The sequence below is a fragment of the Cebus imitator genome, unplaced genomic scaffold, assembly GCF_001604975.1.
Source record: "Cebus imitator isolate Cc_AM_T3 unplaced genomic scaffold, Cebus_imitator-1.0 Scaffold0, whole genome shotgun sequence".
Classification (NCBI taxonomy): domain Eukaryota; kingdom Metazoa; phylum Chordata; class Mammalia; order Primates; family Cebidae; genus Cebus; species Cebus imitator.
In genome coordinates this window covers 1,044,431-1,062,030 of record NW_016107315.1, presented here as the reverse complement: position 1 = coordinate 1,062,030, position 17,600 = coordinate 1,044,431, and the positions used below count along the sequence as shown (strand labels likewise).

The 17,600-nt window shown below is 44.2% G+C and overlaps 1 protein-coding gene across 1 annotated transcript in view; it reads right to left on the bottom strand.

Annotated features, from left to right (window-relative positions):
- The window catches only part of RFT1 (RFT1 homolog), a 41,310-nt gene that overhangs the window by 15,078 nt on the left and 8,632 nt on the right, over positions 1–17,600 (bottom strand). The window contains exons 4-9 of the mRNA XM_037736657.1: positions 17,065–17,254; positions 16,398–16,499; positions 14,193–14,330; positions 6,220–6,298; positions 1,408–1,458; positions 266–396 (exon numbers count right to left, since the gene is read on the bottom strand). Of these exons, the coding sequence (XP_037592585.1) occupies positions 266–396; positions 1,408–1,458; positions 6,220–6,298; positions 14,193–14,330; positions 16,398–16,499; positions 17,065–17,254 (691 nt within the window). The remainder of the gene's footprint in view (positions 1–265; positions 397–1,407; positions 1,459–6,219; positions 6,299–14,192; positions 14,331–16,397; positions 16,500–17,064; positions 17,255–17,600) is intronic.

Here is a 17,600-nt window from a genome sequence, read left to right as displayed (position 1 = left end):
AAAAAAAAAAAAAAAAAAAAAGAGTAAGGTCACAAAGAATAACAAAGGAGTGAGAAGAAGGCACAGCCAAGAGCAAAGGGAGAAGGTCACAAATGAAGAGGGGAGTCCCGGGTCCCACTATCACACAGAATGTCAGGGAAGAATGAAATCTATAAGAAAATTCCTGATCAAACAGAAGAGAAACAGATTGCTTCACATTCCTGTCTGTCTGTCTTGCAATTAAAGGCAGAATTAACTTGAGAGATGACATAAGAACCAACATTACCTGCTTCTGAAGTGTGGCATCCTTTTCCCTCTCCAGCACCTTAGCAAAAAACACATAAAAACTTTCCTCTATTGGCTGGAAAATTAATCTGGCCACGAGGGAGCCAAGATTATTCACTATATCATACACGCCTACAAAACGAAAAGGAAGAAACAACAATCATGTTGTTTTTTCTACTTTAATTTTCACAGCATTATTAAAATTGTTTATTTAATATTTTCATTACAGCTTATTTATCTTGAGATAATTATAGATTCATACAGATTTACAAAAAGTAATAGTGGCCAGGCATGTCTATAATCCCAGCACTTTGGGAAGCCAGGGTGGGCAGACTACTTGAGCCCAGGAGTTTGAGATGAGCCTGGACAACATAGAGAAACGCTGTCTCTACAAAAACAGAAAAAATTAGCCAGGCATTCTGATGTGCATTTATAATCCCGGTTATTCAGGAGGCTGAGGTGGGAGGATCACCTAAGCCCAGGAGGTTGAGGCTGCAGTGAGTTGTAATGGTACCATTGCACTCTAGCCTGGGCAAAAGAGTGAGACACTGTCTCAAAAATAAATAAATAAGTAAAGGAAGAAAGAAAGAAAAAAAATGGAAGTAATAGAGGGATCCCACATACCCTTTACCCAATGGTAACACTGTGTAAAACTATAGTACAATATCACAACCAGGATACCAACATTGATACAGTCAAGACACAGAATGCTTCTATCAACAGTATTTCTTGTATAGGTCATTAATGCAAAGTTGATGTTTTTCTATTTTATTTCCGTTACTTTGGGATTATATTAAAAGATAAATATAAAAATACTGAAAGGCTATCTAGCTACATAAACATGGGACAGATTGAGGCTCTGAGACAGTGAGCTCCCTTTTCTCCTCTCTTGTCACCTTCCACCCCCAAAATGACCACCAGAGCTCTCAGGAGGCGAACTAAAGGGCCAGGGTTGCACCAGAACACCTGCCACCAAAGTCACATTGGAGGGTATAGTCAGTACGAAGAACTACGATTTACAGTCTTTAGAATTTTCTTTAATCTTCAGGTTCATCTTTCATTAAATATATCAGAGAAAAATATTAGGAAGCACCTATTAATAGTATTCACTTTTAATTAAAACACTACAGAATTTCATCTTACCCTGATCACCAAAATTTAATACGTTCAAAAATGTCATCACATATCGCTCCCCTATAAACAAAAAAGCAAAATAATTAGCACGTCAAATACACATTAATGTATTGTTTTCTTTCTCTTATCAGCTATCAGCTTTTCCAGCTGACAAATAGAGAAATGTTAGATAACAGTTAAAGACATGTCCTTGTCCTAATGTTGATTTCAAATAATCTCAAAGTAACAATGTGGAAAGTGCTGAGGACTTTACTGACAGCAAATCTCCAAGCCTGTTAAATTAAAAATAAAAAATAGTAATAAAACAAGTCTAAAAATGTTTTAAAAAAGAATGTGGAGATAATTAAATTTTAATAATGAAAATGATGGTCCCAAGTTTTAAGGGGAGGTCAGATAATCTGAGCATAAATTATCTGTAAAGTGTCCATGATTATATGCACAAGTTTATCCAAAGGTTCCTCAGGGGTGCAAAGAGCTCCCTGGGGCTGGCAAGGCATCAGACTATCTTAGATTTGAATCATGAACTCAGGCTTGATTCAAATCTAAGATAGTCTAATGCCTTCAAGGTGAAGACACCAGCCAGGGCTCCCATCCCCCTGGCTCATCATAGAAGTTTCTCATCTATGAGGAAAAAATTTTGACCACTGTGGAAAAGGAGCACTAAACTGCCCACACCCTGAAGGGCAAATTCTCACCTCCTAGTAACTTGCTCAAAAGGAAAGCAGCAAGAGGCTGGAAGCAGTGAGATCTTTCAAGACTCTCTCCCACCCTGCCTCTCTCCCCAAGCCCCTGCCACTGTTTATGGTGAGACCTCTGCAGGTCCTCACAGGCCTGTGTCTCTGTGCTGCTCGGATCCACCCTCACTGATAACAGCTCCAGCTTCTGCAAATACAGTTTTCTTTCTTTCTTTTTTTTATTTTGAGATGGAGTCTCACTCTGTCTCCCAGGCTGGAGTGCAATGATATGATCTCAGCTGACTGCAACCTCTGCCTCCTGGGCCTAAGAGATTCTCCAGCCTCAGCCTCCTGAGTAGCTGGGATTACAGGTGCCCACCACCATGCCTGGCTAATTTTTTTTTTTTTTTTGTATTTTTAGTAGAGATGGGGTTTCACCATGTTGGCCAGGCTGGTTTTGAACTCCTGACCTCAAGTGATTTGCCTGCCTTGGCCTCCCAAAGTACCATGATTACAGGTATAAGCCACCATGCCAGCCTCAAATACAGCTCTTAAATCAGTTTCTGCTTTCATATCTTTTTTTTTTTTTTTTTTGAGAGTCAGTCTTGCTCTGTCGCCCAGACTAGAGTGCAGTGGCACGATCTTGGCTCACTGCAACCGCCGCCTGCCGGGCTTAAGAGATTCTCTTGCCTCAGCCTCCTGACTTCAAGGGATTCGCTTGCCTTGGCCTCCCAAAGTTCTGGGATTACAGTTGTGAGCCACCACGCCGAGCTTAAAATACAGCTCTTAAATCAGTCTCTGCTTTCATAGCTTTTTTTTTTCTTTTTTTTTTTTGAGACAGAGCCTGTTGCCCAGGCTGGAGTGCAGTGGCACGATGTCGTTCACTACAACTTCTGCTTCCTGAGTTCAATTGATTGTCCTGCCTCAGCCTTCCGAGTAGCTGAGATTGCAGGCACCCACCACCATGCCCAGCTAATTTAAAAAATTTTTTAGTGGAAATGGGGTTTCGCCATGTTGGCCTGACCTCAAGTGATCCACCTGCCTCAGCCTCCCAAAGTGCTGGGATTACAGGTGTTAGCTACCATGCCCAGCCTGCTTTCATAATGGATCTTTTCTTTTTTTGAGACAGAGTTTCGCTCATCAGCGAAGCTGGAATGCAACGGTGCAATCTTGGCTCACTGCAGCCTCCGCCTCCCAGGTTCAAATGATTCTCCCGCCTCAGGCTCCCGTGTAGCTGGAATTACAAGTGCCTGCCACCATGACCAGCTAATTTTTGTATTTTTAGCAGAGATGTGGTTTCGCCATATTAGCCAGGCTGGTCTCCAACTCCTGACCTCGGGGGATCCACCCACATCGGCCTCCCAAAATGCTGGGATACAGGTGTGAGCCACAATGGCTCTTAGGGTTTTCAAAGAGTCCAGGCTCCTTAATTCTTTTATACACTAACTCCAAGCTATCATTTTGAGGGCTTTTACACACTGACCCCAAGCTATCATTTTGGACTCCCTTCATCAACCTCACCCTCATCACCCTGTCATCTTCTGCTGCACCCTACCTCCCAGGTTTTAGCCCTCCAGCTGCTTTGAGTCAGGCTGGGCCTGCCTTGGCTCTTGGCATTCTCACCATCTAGAGTGTCTTTTCTGCAGGGCCCTCCCTGTCTTTTGGCAGAATGGACCTCTCCTTCCTACGCTGTATAAACTTCCTGAGGGTAGGAGCCCCTCTCAGTCATCTCTATGCCCCTGCTTTCCTAGCAAAGCTCTAGGAAATGAGTCTCCAAGTACTACACCCCTCACAGCCCAGTATCAGTTAACCAGACGAACGTGTCTTTGGTGAGAGAATGAAATGCTCGAGGCCACAGCATGTTACTTATTCATCTCCGGATTCTCAGCACCTGGTATAGTGTTCAGGAAATGTGGGGGCAGAAGTAACAGCATATACATTTTTACTACTACAAAAAGTGAGCTCAGTGGCTATAATCCCAAACTTTGAGAGGCCAAGGCAGGAGGATTGCTTGAGTCCAGGAGTTCAAGACCAGCCTGGGCAACATCATAAGACCCTGCCTCTACAAAAAAATCAAAATATTAGCTAGGCGTTATGCCAGATGCCTTGCCTGTAGTACCAGCTACTTGGGAGGCTGAGGTGGGAGGATCACTTGAGCCCAAGAGGTCAAGGCTGCAGTAAGCTGTGTTTGTACCACTGCATTCCAGCCTGGGTGACAGAGTGAGACCCTGTCTACAAAAACAAAAAAACAAAACAAACAAAAAACCCAGGGCATTTCAACTTTTTTAGAGCTGCAGTTTTAAAAATATAAAGAATCTTAGAATCTCAGTCAGGCAACTTCCTTATTTCACAGCCATGGAGACAGAGGCTCTGAGAAGTTCCTAATGGCCCTCTGCCAGTCAGAGGGAGCCAGGCTAGGAGGTCCAACCATGGAGCAGGCTCCTGGCACTGCAGTCAGGTAGAGTTCTGGAGGCTTTAGTTTGCAGTAAACTTAAACCTGCTGCTGCAAAGACATGTCTAGAGATGTGTTGTCTGCAATCCAGAAAACCAATTTAGGCCATTACTTGGACTGGATCCATTCCCTCAAACTCATTAAAACTGCTCTTAAAACCCTGGAAGGAAAAAAAAGTGCATATGAGCAACTGTCCTTTCCAAAACTCTCTCCACTGATTGTCCTGTTCTTACAACAACCTGAACTGTCATCATACACCATTTCACAACAGATACCTTGTGGCTTGTCTCACTTCATTCACAAATACATGCTGAATAGCCCTCCTATGCCAGGTCACAGCAGGGCAGCGGTGACGTGACGGCACACTCCCTGCTCCTCAGGAACTAAGCGCTCAGGCCCTTCACTCAGCTCTCCTGAGACTTCTGACCCTCCCTTCCCTGAGAAGTCCTCAGAACAGTTTCATTTTTGTAATAGCAAAGTTATAAGCTTACGCTAGAAACATGTGTGTACTTTCAAAGATCAGAGAGCCCTCAGACACTGCCTGGTCCTATCCCTTGTTCACAGATGGGGAAAGAGAGGTGTAGGGGGAGTTGCTTTCCTTTGGAGACATAATGAACAAAGATACAGATAGAGGCCGGGCGCTGCCTGTAATCCTAGCACTTTGGGAGGCTGAGGCGGGTGGATCACCTGAGGTTAGGAGTTCGAGACCAGCCTGACCAACAAGGTAAAACCCTGTCTCTACTAAAAATACAAAAATTAGCCAGGCATAGTGGTGCATGCCTGTAGTCCCAGCTACACAGGAGGCTGAGACAGGAGAAATGCTTGAATCTAGGAGGTGAAGGTTGCAGTGAGCTAAGATAATAACAGTTGTATTAAAATGCTGGTATTATTTTTTCTGTTTTCTTATTTTTTCTAATGAGACTATATTTGATAATTAAAAGATAATTTTTGAAAAGATTAAAAAATATATTCAGTAATAGGCATATGAATATGAAATGTGTATGCAGAAACTACTGCCTTCAGCAACTTATAGCTGCCTTAAAATCTCATTTTTTAAATTAAAGCTAGGTACAAATAAACCAACACACATATATATACAAAAACTAAATGTCCTTCCAGCCCCTTGCTGGCCCTCCACATTGAGAGCTCTGCCACTGGTAAACTGGAAGGACCGAAGTCTGACCGTATTCTCAAACGGGTGCATTTGTTGTTTAAGAAAATAAATCCAACATTAGAGAATTGACATAATTTTAAAAAAGAAGAAAATAAAATGATATAAGTGAATGATATAAAATGATAATATAAAATACTTTTATGTAACTAATACTTTTATAATAAATTCATAAGAATCATAACATGGGGTTTGGAGTTAGACCTGGATCCTGGTTAAGCTGTTCCTTGTTACTGTAAAACCCTGAAGAAGTTCTGCAACCTCACTGACCCTCAGTTTCCTCATCCATGATGAAGGGAAACAACATCTTTCTTACAAGGCTATGGAGAGATTTAAATTAGACAACCTAAGCAAAGCATAAAACTAAATAGAGGTTGGTTTCTCTCTCTGATTAAGCCCCATCCTCCCATTTCTGAAGTTCTTCTGCCCCAGAGGCTCTGTGGTCTGGACCCAGGTAATCGGCAGTCCTGTGAAATCTCCTTCTACTACGGTCTCCTGACCATTCAGAGTGTCCTTGTACTTACCTTCTGTCAAAATCTGTTTCAAGAAGGACTGTTTGAAAAAACTCCAAGTCAGTTTAGCCTCTTTCCAGTTTATAAAAGCCTAGAACAGAAAACAAAACAAAACAAAACAAAAACATCACAGGCATTGCAAGTGTAAGAATGCAATGCTACATGAGAGGCAAAGGCATTCTGGTCCCTAAATCCCAACCTGGATAGTCTCCACTGAACCCTCATTCAATGCTAAGCACACAGAAGGCATCCCACAAACACTGGCGAAGAATTTACATTACTAAACACAAAGCCAAATTCTGTAAGTGCCTGCCCAAGACTCATATACTGACACCCCTAAAGAATTGCTGCTGTCCCACAGCTAACACATACAGCTCACAGCCTGTTCTTTCCTTAAAAACTGTCTAAAGCATGCTGAGCTGCAGAACAAATTCTGCTCCATTAACTGCACAACATAATGCTATGTTCAGCCATTCAGCCATCCAGGGCCCTTTTCCACAAGGGAAGAGGAGCTGCCCTTCCATATTTCAAAAAAAAATTAACTTTCCCAGGTCAGGTAAATCACTCAGAATGGATATGACAGAGGAATGGAGAAAACAAAATTTCTGATATGACTCTTCTAAAACTCCAGGCCGGGCATGGTGGCTCACACCTGTGATCCCAATACTTTGGGAGGCCGAGGTGGGTGGATCGCTTGAGCCGGGAGCTTGAGACCAGCCTGGCCAACACGGGAAAGACCCCATCTCTACTAAAAATACAAAAATTAGCTGGGTATGATGGTAAGTGTCTGTAATCCCAGCTACTTGGGAGGCTGAGGCACAGGAATCACTTGAACCCGGAAGGCGGAGGTTGCAGTGAGCTGAGATGGCACCACTGTACTTCAGCCTGGCGACAGAGCAAGAATTTGGCTCAAAGATAGACAGAAAGATAGATAGATAGATAGATAGATCTATCTTCCAGCGGGCACCAAAAGGCCATTTTCTAAGAACAAGGAAACAGTTAGGTAGGGCAGAGATCAACCTGAAAGAGACAGGTAGCCTCAAAGCCAGGGAGCTGAACACAAAACAGGAGAACAAGGCAGCCAGGGGGCTCAGTATCCTCTGGGGCCCCCTCCTCTATCTTGTAGGCACCCTGGGATTCCAGAATATTTAGACTGGGTGTTAAATTTTTTTGTTTTGTTTGTTTTAGGAACAGGGTCTCGCTCTATCACCCAGACTGGAATGCAGTGGTGTGATCATAGCTCACTATAACCTCAAACTCCTGGGCTCAAGCCATCTTCCCGCCTCAGCCTCCAGAATAGCTGGGACTACAGGTGTGTGCCACCATGCCCAACTCATTTTAAAAACTGCTGTAGAGATAAGTGTCTTGCTGCATTGCCCAGGCTTGTCTCAAACTCCTGGCCTGAAGCGATCCTCCCACCTTGGCTCCCAAAGTACTGGGATTATGGGTGTGGGCCATCACTCCTTGCTGATGTTAGGTTCTTAATCCTAGGGTACTTGCATTTTGAAAAGCTGTGATTATCTAAAGTGAAGACTTTTGAATGGTAGGATTTCAGAGGGCTTTTTGGGAGGGGAGGGCTAAATCACAAAGGCGCACTCTACCTCTCCAAAAGGTCAGCCACAGCTCTCAAGGGCAGGCCTGAAGGCTGCCTCGGTCATGTGGGCCCGTTCTGGGCACAAAGCCCATCTATGAAGAGCAATGCTGTTCAGTAGGGATGTAATGTGAAATTTTCTAGCAGCCACAGTGCACAGGAAAAAAACACAGGTGAAATTAATTTTAATATATTTATCTAAAATATTATCATTTCAACAAGTAATCCATATAAGAACTTTTTTTTTCATATTGACTTTGAAATCCAATATGTATTTTGCATTTACGGCTCATCTCAATTCAGACTATCCAGATTCCAGAATGCTCTATAGCCACATGTGGCTGGTGGCTAACATTTAGAACAGGGCAAGTCTAGAGTACCTCTGAAAGCAAGGGTCACTTCTAGTCCCCATTCTCCTTACCCCTTGGTTTCTGGACACTTTTTCCAGACACAGGGAGCACAAATCTGAATCCTCCCAAACTACGCTGCCCTCAGGGAATCAGAGACTCAGAGCAGATGCCAGGATATCTCTTTAGCCCAGGAGTAAATCTTCCCTGATGAGAAGGAAATTGAGCTGCAAGATGTTTAAAACCAGGCCATCTCCTTTCCCTGGAACAAAGAGCAGCAGACAATTTCCCACCACTAGGGGGCACAGGGGACCATGTCATCTTCAGACTCGGATTCTGGCCACAGCCGGCTTCAGCACCTTCTCTCACTCACTGCTCCCCACCCCTTCCCATGCTGCGGTGGTCCTCCCAGGGGTCAGCAAAGCAGGACCTGTCCTGTTTTAAAAGGAAACAAAGGCTGCTGCTTGTCATGAGTCTCCCTTGACACCTGCTTGCCTGCAGGTTGTGAATGGATTTGGGAAGATGGTTGAGTTCTTAAAAGACAAAGTGCTTTGAGAGAGTGAAATTATGCTGGTGTACCTAATCTGAGAGATCATACTTGATTTTCTTAATGCCTTTGGTTTAAATGGGCCTGTGGTTCAGAAGGAATGGCCACACCACTTACTAAAGTGCTCATTAAGGACACAGAGGCAGGAAATCCAATCTGAGATGTGGCTTCTCCAGGCAGGGGCTGAGTGGTGGGAGAGAGGAAGCATGTGGTAGAGTTTTACCATTCTACTCAGAATGGAGGTTAATAATGGAGGTGTCATTTGGGGCGATCAAAAGAGGCCCATTTCACAATAGCTGGGTTGGGACTGATGAGCTGATCTACATAGCTGGGAATTTCCCTGGAATGCCCTGACCAATAAGCAGAGAAACAGAAGGCTGGGGTGGTAAAGGTGATGGATGGTAACTCAGGGGGAAGGTCTGGAATCAGAACTTAGAGGCTCATCACACTTCCACCTGAGTCACTCATCAACTTCCCAAAGCCTTCTGACTCAGGATGATCTGATCAGCCACATCCTTACCGCAATGACAACAGTCACTGGGGAGTGTGAGGCTACCAACCATCCTGTCCCCTGCCCTCCATCACCTCCTCCACCCTAGGCAGCACTCCTTCCTCTCCCTCTCGCTCCACCTATCCTAGTCACTCTGGGGCTGTCGACGCTGCCCCAGCTTTGTCCATCCTCCCACTTTCATCCATCCTTCCTCTGTCCTCACTCCTCACCTGGACAATTGCACAGGCTCCCAATGAGCTTTTTTGCCTCCTACTCTTTCTCTAGCCTATCCCTCTCATTGCAGGTTCAGGCTTTGGAGTCAAGCTTGGAGACTGGGGCTCAACCTGCAGCTCCTTGACTTATTAGAGTAAATGCTGGGGACAAGATACTTAACCTTGCTAAGCCTTGGTTTTCTCATCTGCAACATGGGATAAGAAGTCCTATCTCATGAAGCCAGTGTGAGGATTGAATGAAAACAAAAAAATGAGACACTATAACTCTGTAAGAGATGGCAAGCTCCTCAATACAGGAAGTTCGATCATGGTGCTGTTCAAAAACCTTTCATGGTTAGGGGGTGATCAGAGAAAAAAAAACAAATCCTTTCATTTGGCTCCACTGCCCCTGAATGAAGCCCAGGCTCCACAGCATGAGGCCACCACCACCTGACCCTAGCCTGGCAGTCAGGTTTACCTCCCTTCATAACTTTCTGCCACCTTTCCTTTCCTTTTCCCAATTGTCCAGCCAACCTAAGTACCCCAGTTATCCAACACAATGATGGGCAGATAACAAGCACTGAGCAACTTTTCTTTCTTTCTCTGGTCATGAATGCCCATCTCCACCACCCATATCCATTTAACCTCTGCCCACCCATGTGTCAAAGTCTACATAAAAGAAGCTTCCTCCATGAAGCCTTCCTTGATGTTCCTAGATGGAATTCAGCAGTCCCTCCTCTGTGCTTCTATTTTGATAACACTAGACACACAGTGTCCTGTAGCATAGTTAGTTGAGCAAGCATCCTATCCGTTCATCAGCATGCAAGTTCTGAGGGTAGGGGCCTCACTCAGGGCACCTGGTATAGTGCTTAACATATAATAATGCTTAATCCATGCTTGCTGAGCCAAATTCCTCAGCTTTACTTAAATATTAGCATAGCTCTCATATTAAATCCCTCAGAAATGTCAATGAATATAAACGCAAGCCATTATTTGAAGTATCATTAATTTGTTATAAGGTTAAATAAAGAAGATGGAATTCTACAAGAACAGGAAGGGAAATCTCACAATTAGGTCAAATTGATAGTAAATACAATTATTTGACCAGTTTCCACTAAGGTAGTCCCCAGTGTAGAAAGCTGTTCCGGGGAGCCAAGTCAGGCACGCTGCCCATGGTAAAGTCATACGCTGCATTCATGCATTCAGAATAATCTCATTTCTTTTACTTTTTCTCATTTTTCATTTTTTTTTTTTCCAAGACAAGATTTCACTCTGTCGCCCAGACTAAAGGGCAGTGGCATGAACAGCTTACTGCGGCCTCGACCTCTAGGGCTCAAGCGATCCCTCCTGCCTCAGCCTGAGTAGCTAGGATCATAGGCATGTGCCACTGTGCCCAGCTAATTTTTACATTTTTTTGTAGAGAGGAGTTCTTACCAGGTTTCCCAGGCTGGTCTCAAACTCCTGGGCTCAAGCAATCCTCCCACTTCAGTCTCCCAAAGTGCTGAGATTACAGGCTTGAGCCACCACACTGGCTTCTTTTTTTCTTTTTAAAATAATAAGCCTGAATCGCGGCCGGGCGTGGTGGCTCACACCTGTAATTCCAGCACTTTGGGAGGCCGAGGCGGGTGGATCACAAGGTCAAGAGATCGAGACCATCCTGGTCAACATGGTGAAATCCTGTCTCTACTAAAAATACAAAAAATTAGCTGGGCATGGTGGTGCGTGCCTGTAATCCCAGCTACTCAGGAGGCTGGGGCAGGAGAATTGCCTGAACCCAGGAGGTGGAGGTTGCGGTGAGCCGAGATCGCACCATTGCACTCCAGCCTGGGTAACAACAGCAAAACTCTATCTCAAAAAAAAAATAATAATAAGCCTGAATTATGAATTGTTGCACCTGGAACTTCCTAATCTTTATGTAAACAGTAACTACTATGGGCAATAAGCCAATTTCTTTTGGAAGACTACATAACATCAGGGTAAACCATAGCCTAAAGCTAGTCCCCAACAAAAGGCGGAGAGAAGTGGGTCCAAAACCAGCTATGTGATTTTCGGTTAGTCACTTAACTCCTCTGAACCTCAGTTTTCTTATCTGCAAAATGGAGATAACAGTATTCATCTCCTACATTACTATGAGAATGAAACACAAAATCCATGTAAAGTGCTTGGTGTAGTGCACGGCACAAAACATGCAGTCAATAGCAGTTATTTTAAATGGCTCTCTGTCAAGGCTCAAACACTTTAACTCCTGAGGTCTTCAGGGGGGCCTCACAGGTCATGTAGACCAACAATCTCACTTTAAAAATGAAGACTCTGAGGTCTGGGGAGAGTCCCACAGGCTTCAGAACTATACCTGCTGCCTCTCAAGCCCACAGGAAGCTCCCTGAGGCCCAGGAATCACCTCTCCTACATGTCTGTATCCCCGATGGCATCAAGCACGGCGCCACTTTCTTACTGTATATCAGCGGTAATACGACAGGTACACACAGCCTTCTCATGATCAGGGCTTGGGTCCTTGCAGTCTGGGCATCGGTGCTTTCAGGGCACATTACCAGACCGAACTGCTGAGCTCCCACACCAATGCCATCAGCGCTGCCTGGCTAGGGTGCCCCTGTGGAGGCAGCTCTGCTCTCAAAGCATCAGTGTGATGGAGGTGGTATCTGCTGTCACTTAAGGATACCCACTTGTGCCAGGCCACATTGTTAAGACTACATGTCCCAGCTCATCGGGCCTTCAAAACAACCTTAGGAGGGAGGTACTATTATTATCCCCATTTGACAGATAAGGAAACTAAGCTTAGAGTTCTGAGCCCATCACAGGTTTTATTTATTTATTTGAGACAGGGTCTCACTCTGTTGCCCAGGCTGAAGTGCAGTGGCACAATCATGACTCACTGCAGCCTTAACCTGGGCTCAAGTGACCCTCCCACCTCAGCCTCCTGAGTAGCTGGGACTACAAGTGCACACCACCACACCCGACTAATTAAAAAAAAATTTTTTTGTAGAGACAGTCTTGCCATGTTGCTCAGGTTGGCCACCACAGAGCTTAACAGACACTTGGCAGACTCTTTACTTCTCTCTTTGCTTATGCTAATGGTTCAAATGCTCCTTCCCAAAATACTGCTGGGGCACAGGGACAGGCGCAGTATGAAAAGCTGCCAGGCTTGGTACAGGTGGGCACCAGGGGGCACTCAGGGGAAGAAGAACTCTTCCGTACTCTTGAACCTGCTCTGGGGGTAGGCGGCAGAAGCTCTAGGCAAGAGAAGCGATCCTGAGTCCTAACCATCTAAGCCTATAGGTGAGGCACAGTGGTATCCAAAACTATCCTGTTGGTTTAGGTTACAGGTGAAATTTAGCTGAGCAGGATGGAGAATCCTTTTCTCACAAATGAGAACATATCTGGCATTGATACATAATATCTAGTTTTTCTTGAAAAGTTGTACAACGGGATTCCGTATAGTCTGAGACCTATGTCTCACATATTTCACTACTTTTTCAAGTATCACAAGAGAAATAAGGAGAAATCGAGCGTATGCCTTACCATAGCCAAGTGCACTACAACTGGCAAGCAAACAAGCATGGAAAGAAGGGAAGTGCCCAGAATAGAGGAGCTCACGAAGCATCTTGGTAGAGGCAACGTGGTAACATCATCATGTGTACAACTCCAGTGGCATAGGCAGCAGCACTGACCCCAGAGGAGCCAGAAAATCAAAGTTCAATGGCCTGAGAGTGAAGGAACTGAGTAGCAAAGATGATGCTTTACTCCACATGTCAGCTGTGGAATCCACAGTGGTCTAGGTGGAAAAGTATATCACCAGAAAGACTAGCTTGACACAGAGATCAAGAGATCATTTGGGGCCGGGCATGTTGGCTAATAATCCCAGCACTTTGGGAGGCCGAAGTGGGAGGATTACTTGAACTCAGGAGTTCAACACTAGCCTGGACAACATAGTGAGACCCTCTCTCTCAAAAAAAAATTTTTTTTAATTAGCTGAGCATGGTGGCATGTACCTGTAGACCCAGCTACTTGGGAGATTGAGGAAGGAGGGTCACTTGAGCCCAGGAGGTCAAGGCTGTAGTGAGCTATGATCATGCCACTCTGGGCAATAGAATGAGACACTGTCTCAATGCAAAAAAAAAAAAAAAAAAAAAAAAAAAAAAAAGACCATGTTGGGTTCATCCTACTTTCTCAGAACTCTCAACTATCTGTGCTAGAAGTCAACTGAGGAGAAAAACCAAAACACAGCAGACTAGAGAGAGTGGAGCACAGTGGTACAGCCTGCACTCTGCTGGCATGTGAGCCCCTCCAGGCTCCTGTCCTTATGCTGACCCTCACCTAAGACAGGTATTTTATTCACTAAGCCTTAGTTTCTCAACTCTAAAACAGAAACAGTGTCAGCCTTTCAGAGTTGGTGTAAGCATTAAATAAGGCAGGTAAAGTATTCAGCATAGGGTCTAGCACAACGGATCTCAACTGGGGGCAATTTTGTCCCCCAGGGGACATTTGGCAATGTCTGCAGACATTTTGGGGTGCTCCACTGAGGGGTGGCTGCCACTGGCATCTACCCACTAGGCTGCTGCTAAATATCCTACAATGCACAGGACAGCCACTTCGACAAAGAATTGAGAAGCCCAAAATGTCCACAGTGCTAAGATTTAGAAACCCTGGCCTGGCATACAGCAAGCACTCCATAAATATGAGCTATAAAATTATATTTATGATTATAATAATAAACCAGTTGCAGTTTCTTTCTTTCGAGGATAAGCAGCACCTATGATAAGAGATAAAATGTATTACTTACCCCATTTCTTGTAATATTGGGTAACAGATCTGTTATTCTGGAGACAGGAAGAGTTTGAAGCTTGGTTGATTCTGGGGAACCCAGTAACTTTGTGAAATAAATAACATAGCAGAGCACCAGAACTGTGGTATAGAAAAGCTGATAAAAAAATAAACTGTTTTAATAAAGGCATAATTAAGATATGCCTATAAATTTGATCTCAAAGGCCAATCAAGTAATATAACTCTCTGATTAACAGCATTTTCTTTATTTTATTTTTGAGACAGAGTCTCGCTCTGTTGCCCAGGCTGGAGTGCAGTGACTCAATCTCGGCTCACTGCAACCTCTGCCTCTCGGGTTCAAGCAATTCTCTTGCCTCAGCCTCCTGAGTAGCTGGGACTACAAGGTGCACACCACCAAGCCCAGCTAATTTTTTGTATTTTTTTTAGTAGAGACAGGGTTTCACCATGTTGCTCAGGCTGGTCGAAAACTCCTGAGCTCAGGCAATCCGCCTGCCTGGGCCTCCCAAAGTGCTGGGATTACAGGTGTAAGCCACCTCACCCAGCTGATTAACTGCACTTTCTATTCAGCAATGCCTCACCCTCTGGGAAACAGCACTATTCACTTACCTCCACCGCAGCATCTGCCTGCAAAGTGCTCCCAAGACTTCACTTAAATGAGGAAACATAATCCTTCTGGGCAGGCAGAATGTAATTCCCATAACAGATATCCACTAGCTCAATTACCACAGCAATGTCCAATACGTTCGCAAAAGATGTGTATTTGGCCAAATGAACGGCTCTCCCACCTAGTCAGCACACTTCAAAGATCCACGTATCCTGACTGTGCTAATATCTGAGGACTTGCCATAATCTAGGACTATGGGTTTTCCATAAACCCCGGAAACCTGTTTAATGATTACAAGGCACAATTGCACTGCTGGCTCTTTCCTCTTCCCCAGAGCTACTACAGATGGGGGAGGAAAGGGTGGGGTGATAAGAGGGCCCACCCCTCCCTCCACCCACCCAGGACAAAAGAATGGCTTCTGGCCAGAAGCAGCCAAATGAGTTTTGTTTGCAGATTGAGGAGGAAAATCCAAAAGAGCCCCTTTTCACAAGCTCCCTTTAGCCCTCTTTCCCTCCTGACAGCAGTGCACACTGGTTCAAGAAAGACTGGGACCTCCAGCTTGCTTTCAACCTGGCAATACCAAGGCTGCTCCTGTAGTAAAGGCACCAGGCAAGGAGAAAGAAGAGTCTCAGTTTAGTAGGTGTGGGCTCCTCTGCTCTCCACTCCCCACCAAGCCTGAGACAGAGCCCAGCATCCACCAGCCTTCTTTCTTCATGCTCCAAGCCCTTCAAACTCCAGCAGCACTGCTGTGAGCCACACCACTTGGTGCCAGTTTCCTCTGTGAGAAGTACCCTTGACTTAAATCACTACTAAGAATCTTAATTTATCTTTAACTTTAGCCTAGCCTACCTGAAAAATTTCAAGTGGCTGAACTTAACTGATTATGTTACCTTTTTCTAAACACATTTTTAGGTGCAAGTCTGGAAAAATCATTAATGAAAACTACAACTGCTTTGTACTGTAAGATGTCTGGTAACGATCTGATCTTAAATTTAATTTTTAAAAATAGCAGTTGTACTCTAGTTGTATTTTTATTAGAAGTAGAAAAAAATATGAACGAGAACTAGGAAATAATGAGATGGAAATGAAGCCTAAATTGCTAAAACTGAAAATATACCTACTCTGACTTGATTCATGAACTCTGAATTATGGGAGATTTTAATCTAAGTTTAAAACAGGCTTGGCAGAGTTTCCATCTATTCTGCAAAAAACTGATGGAAATCCAGGGAAAATAATACACATGCAATGTGATCCTCACCCCACCCCCCACTGCTTCTTTTCCCCTTCACAAGACTATCAGACGACCGAAGATCATTTTGATACATGCTTGCCCACTGAATGTCTAAAAGAGGTTTTTATGTTTGACAATGAAGTCCAGCATGTGGCCCTCACCAGGTTCCAAGAAACACCTATGGTCTCAATGTGGAACAGGATGGACCTGGCAGCCAGAGAAGCAGTGTCAAGGCCACCCTTCCGGCGCTTCCACCCCCTGCACAGGCATGGGTGCTGTAAATGCAAACCACACAGTGTTGGGAATAAGAAGAAAAACCAGTTGGAGAGACAAAGATTATATAAAAAGATAAAATCCAAGATTCTTACCTGGGCCAAAGAGAAAATGTATAACCCCCAGTGAGGCAACCATAGTACGAGAAAAACTGTCAGAACACTCTTAAGAATTATCGACAGGCTCTCAGCAATCACCTGCAAACATGGTCAAGGTGCATTTTACAAATACTATCAAAAAGTCAAGATGTAATAGAATGACACACAGAAAATCCAGGGCAGTGGTTACTGGCTATGGGGGGCGGGGCACATAGCTGGAAATAAGTATCGGTAATGTTTCACTGCTTGGGTAGGGTGGTGGGTTCATGGATCTTTCAGTATACTCTGCTTTAAGATTTACATTATATATATTCTTTTGTAATCTATTATAAAAGATGCAGAGAGAAAAATTAGTATTAGTATGCAACTAAATAAAATCACTAGAAAAATATGAAGAGCCTTTAAGGTCCTTCTAAATTCTGACTTCAATTAATAATTTATTAGCAAACCTGTTTTTTATTTATGGTAAAACAGGGGTGAACTTTAGCCTAGCCTACCTGACAAATTTCAAGTGGCTGAACTTAACTGATTATGTTACCTTTTTCTAAACACATTTTTAGATGCAAGTTTGGAAAAATCATTCTCTCCTATAAAAGCATTTTTTTAAAAACAACGCTCCTTCTTATTCTTCCCATTTCCCATTTACAGCAGATGGCGCACTGACCTTGAGCTTCACAAACATATGTGCTTGTGCCAAGAACCAAAAGGGCTCTCCTAGAAGCTCCACCACTGCCGAAAGACCAAACAGCACCACTCCGGCTGCATAGTGAGGGGCGACATTAGGATCAGGCACTTCCAGCAGCTGTAACCAGACCCAGCCCAGGAATAAGGACCAAAGCACACCCAGGGGAGCTCTGGAAGAGCAGAAAAAATAATTCACTAAATTTTAAAACAAATATAAATATACATTAAAATAGTAACACTGAACAGAAAAAAAATAGTTATAATACAAACAGCTACCATTTATTTATTAAGATGCTAACTACAGGCCGGGCGCGGTGGCTCAAGCCTGTAATCCCAGCACTTTGGGAGGCCGAGGCGCGTGGATCACGAGGTCAAGAGATCGAGACCATCCTGGTCAATATGGTGAAACCCCGTCTCTACTAAAAATACAAAAAATTAGCTGGGCATGGTGGCGCATGTCTGTAGTCCCAGCTACTCAGGAGGCTGAGGCAGGAGAATTGCCTGAACCCAGGAGGC